This window comes from Enoplosus armatus, chromosome 15, assembly GCF_043641665.1.
Source record: "Enoplosus armatus isolate fEnoArm2 chromosome 15, fEnoArm2.hap1, whole genome shotgun sequence".
Taxonomy (NCBI): domain Eukaryota; kingdom Metazoa; phylum Chordata; class Actinopteri; order Centrarchiformes; family Enoplosidae; genus Enoplosus; species Enoplosus armatus.
The window spans coordinates 15,367,980-15,371,518 of NC_092194.1; the positions used below are offsets into that span (position 1 = coordinate 15,367,980).

Below are 3,539 nucleotides of genomic sequence, written 5' to 3' on the forward strand. Positions count from 1 at the left end.
CAGTATGCAAATGACTTGCTGCTCTTTAAGCTTAATTGCTTTGAGGGCACAATAATACTAGAGGCAACTCATATTAGCAAATTAACATTTTCATGGGTGCATGACTCAGCTAGTTGAATGTCGTTGGATGTCTCAAGTTCAAAACAGGTTGGGCCATCCTCTCAAGAGAAACTGTGGTACAGAAAGTTTGACTTCTTGGGTTAGTTTTAAATGATCTGGTATGTGACAGGTGATGTGAGTGATGCCTTAGACAACAGAAGAGCAATGTCACTTTTGAGCGTGTTAGAGCGTAACAACATGACGGTTTTGGAACAAAATAAATTATTTTTACATTGGACTGCAATATGTAGAGTGCCTCTTCATTTGATGCATCGAATCAATAGCAAAGGGCAGAATTTCCTCAATCTCCTGTTAGCTTTGCTGCACCTGCCAGGGTACACTTTTATTGTTTTTATTGGTGCAGAGTACTTATCAGCCAGGAAAAGTGAAAACACCTGTGCAGGGGTGCTGGGCAAAGCAAATGTTTCCCTGTATTGTTCAAACTGACATCAACTGTCATCTCAATGCAGCAGATGTCTTTATTTGCATGTTTAAATTGGAAAATAATGATGGGACCCCCTACAAGGGTTTGGGTTCATAAGTGTGATCTTTCTCATCCCACTTGAGTTTGCAGGCCTGAAATTACCTTCTGACAAGGCTGAGTAACTAGCTAGTGACACCTAGATTTGTAACTGTTGGTTTTAGAAGGATACTGCCATTAAATATTTGACAAATTAGATATCAGATATTGTTTCACCCCATCAATCAAGATTTCTGCTTTGTTCTTTTCAGATGGAGGAAATTCTCAGACAGGAATAATTTAACAGTTCACAATGTTCAAGTCAGAAGTGTATTTTCAAGCTTAGTTTCTCAAATGTCTCTGAAATCTGTAATGGTGACTCTAACTTCTGCCATAGGATTCTTCGATCTTTGGCTAAATGGACAAAACTCAGAAGGAAGTTTTTCTTCCTCTCCATTGGCATCTTAATCTTCGTGATTGTGCTTGTCAGATTCCCTGGGACATACAGGGCCATTCCAAGCCCAATCCGAAACCTGCGTCGGGTTCCAAACTCTTGCCCCCTACAGATATCTGACCAGACCATCACCCCCCTCAACAATACCAAGCACTTGCTGGTGTCGGCCTACATGGACCAGAGGGTGAAAGGTTTTGATATACGCATCATTGGCATATTCAGAAGAGACTCCGTCCAACCCCTTCACTGTCTTTTCTGCTGTGCTGGCCAGTTATCAAATACAACAACTCCAGCAAACATTAAAGAACACTCAGACAACTTTGGTTTTCCCTTTGCCACTACGGATGTCATGTGTCAGATTCCTCAAAACTGCAGGGCAACCCATGTGAGTCTCCAGACTCAGCCAGATAGTGTGAAGGTATCTGCACAGATGTGGCTCCCCATAAGAAACCGGAAGACCAGTGGGAAGGAGGAGAAAAAGATTGACTTTACAGTCTGCATCTCCAACCTGTTTGAATTCAACAACGCACTTCAGTATGCACAGACCCTGGAGATGTACAGGTCAGCACTTCACACAACACATACAGAATACAGTCAATAGACACAATAATGGCAACACCACCACAAAGCATGGCCTCAAATGAGCATTACAAGGTTCACAAAGGTTCTATTTATGGCAGGGCTGGACTACACTATACTGTACAGGTGTTGCTGTTATTCTCACTCAGGGTGGTGTGGTAGTGTATGCAAGTCGTTTGCTATTTAGCCATGCTAACAGCTAAATTATTTAGCGTGATATCAGTCTGTTGGTCGATCAGTCCACCACTGTGTACCAAACTATATATCTCAACCACTCTTGGATGGATTGTAATTACATTTTGTACAGCCAGTCATGTTTCCCTCAGGATGAATTGTAATAACTTTTGTGATCCCTTGAAGGGAAAGCTGGACATTTTTTTGCAGAGAGTTCGATGATAAGATCGATAGCACTCATGTCTGTATGGTAAATATTGAGCTCAGCTTAATTTCCTGAAGTTTCCGCTGGTTGTCTGGCAAACCCACATCAGTATGTCAGCATGCTGATGTTAACATTTACCTGCACTGCTGTGCCTCACAGAGCCACTAGTGTGGCTGTAGACTTTTGTTGTCTTTAGTTGTAGTGTATGACTTTTTCTGTGAACTTTAACGCCTTCATGCTTTAACTTGCTACAGGCTGCTGGGTGTAGACAGAGTGGTGATCTATAACACCACCTGCGGCCCAGACCTCGACCGCCTGCTGCAGAGCTACAGCCAGGAGGGCTTCGTGGAGATGGTTCCTTGGCCCATCGACCAGCATCTGAATCCATCTCGTGGCTGGCTCTTCTCGAAGCATGGAGGGGACGTGCACTACTTTGGCCAGTTAGCAACACTTAATGAGTGCATTTACAGATCCATGGAGCGGTCCCGCTACGTCCTGTTGAACGACATAGATGAGATTATAATGCCATACCAACACAACAGCCTAACACCCCTCATGGACATGCTCCAAAAGCAGCATCCAAACGTAGGGTACTTTACTTTGTTTGTGTGCATTTGAGAAAGACATGATAAAATGTTTCATCAACATCCATACTTACTGATCATATTTGATATTTACTGTATGTTCTTACTTTCTTTCCAACTTTTACTGTATCCATCAAACTTGAATCCACGTTCTGCAGGTTGGGGTGTTTCTTGTTGAAAACCATATATATCCCAAGAAACCCTTTGAGGAAAGTAAAAGGGGTCCCCTGCCTCAATGGAGAGGGGTGCCAGGCTTTAATATTCTGGAGCACGTCTTTAAGTGGGAGCCTGCCTCATCAAACCATCCATTCAAGTTGATAGTTCGGCCAAGGTAAACAGACTTTTTAGTATGGTGCTTTAAAACTACCATATAGTAGGTATCGGCAGCAGCATTCGGGTGATGATCTGTCTGTGTGATTGTCAATGTGCTTCACAGGATGGTGGAGCAGACTTCAGTGCATTTAGTGCTTAAGAAGTTTGGTGAGCAGCTCAAGATTCCTGCGGAGTTGTGTCATATTATTCACTCTCCACTGAGCACCCCTTCTGTTCAGCCGCTGGAGAAGATCCACGTGGACACACGACTGTGGGACTTCAAATACAAGCTGACCCCAAATGTGAACAACGTGCTGAGGAGGGCGGGGCTGTTGCGTTCAGAGGGGCTCAGCTGATGGGTGGTAGGGAGATAGTCACAATGTATGTATTCATCAGTTATCTCTACAGTATGTTTTAGCCATGCTAGCAGTATGGTTCTATTGAGAATGAATTCTGCTTACTTTGGTGACCCCCTGACTTTTCCTCTTGCGCCAACAGCAGGTCAAAGCAGCATCTACTTGATTGATTAGCACAACATATTATATAGACATTCATGGTTTCCAGATGATAAATCCATGAGGTTCACATTTTATGGATTTGAGTAAAATGTGTCAACAACTCTTGGATGAATTGGCATGATGAATTTGGTACAGACATTCATGTCCCTCTGGA

At 43.1% G+C, this 3,539-nt stretch overlaps 1 protein-coding gene across 1 annotated transcript; it reads left to right on the forward strand.

Moving 5' to 3' along the window:
* Positions 1–872: 872 nt before the first annotated feature.
* Positions 873–3,223, forward strand: LOC139297922 (beta-1,4-galactosyltransferase galt-1-like). Its single transcript, XM_070920731.1, has 5 exons — positions 873–880; positions 1,050–1,574; positions 2,226–2,556; positions 2,714–2,886; positions 2,992–3,223. The coding sequence occupies exons 1-5, from the start codon at positions 873–875 to the stop codon at positions 3,221–3,223; spliced, it is 1,269 nt and encodes a 422-aa protein (XP_070776832.1).
* The last annotated feature ends 316 nt before the right edge of the window (positions 3,224–3,539 follow it).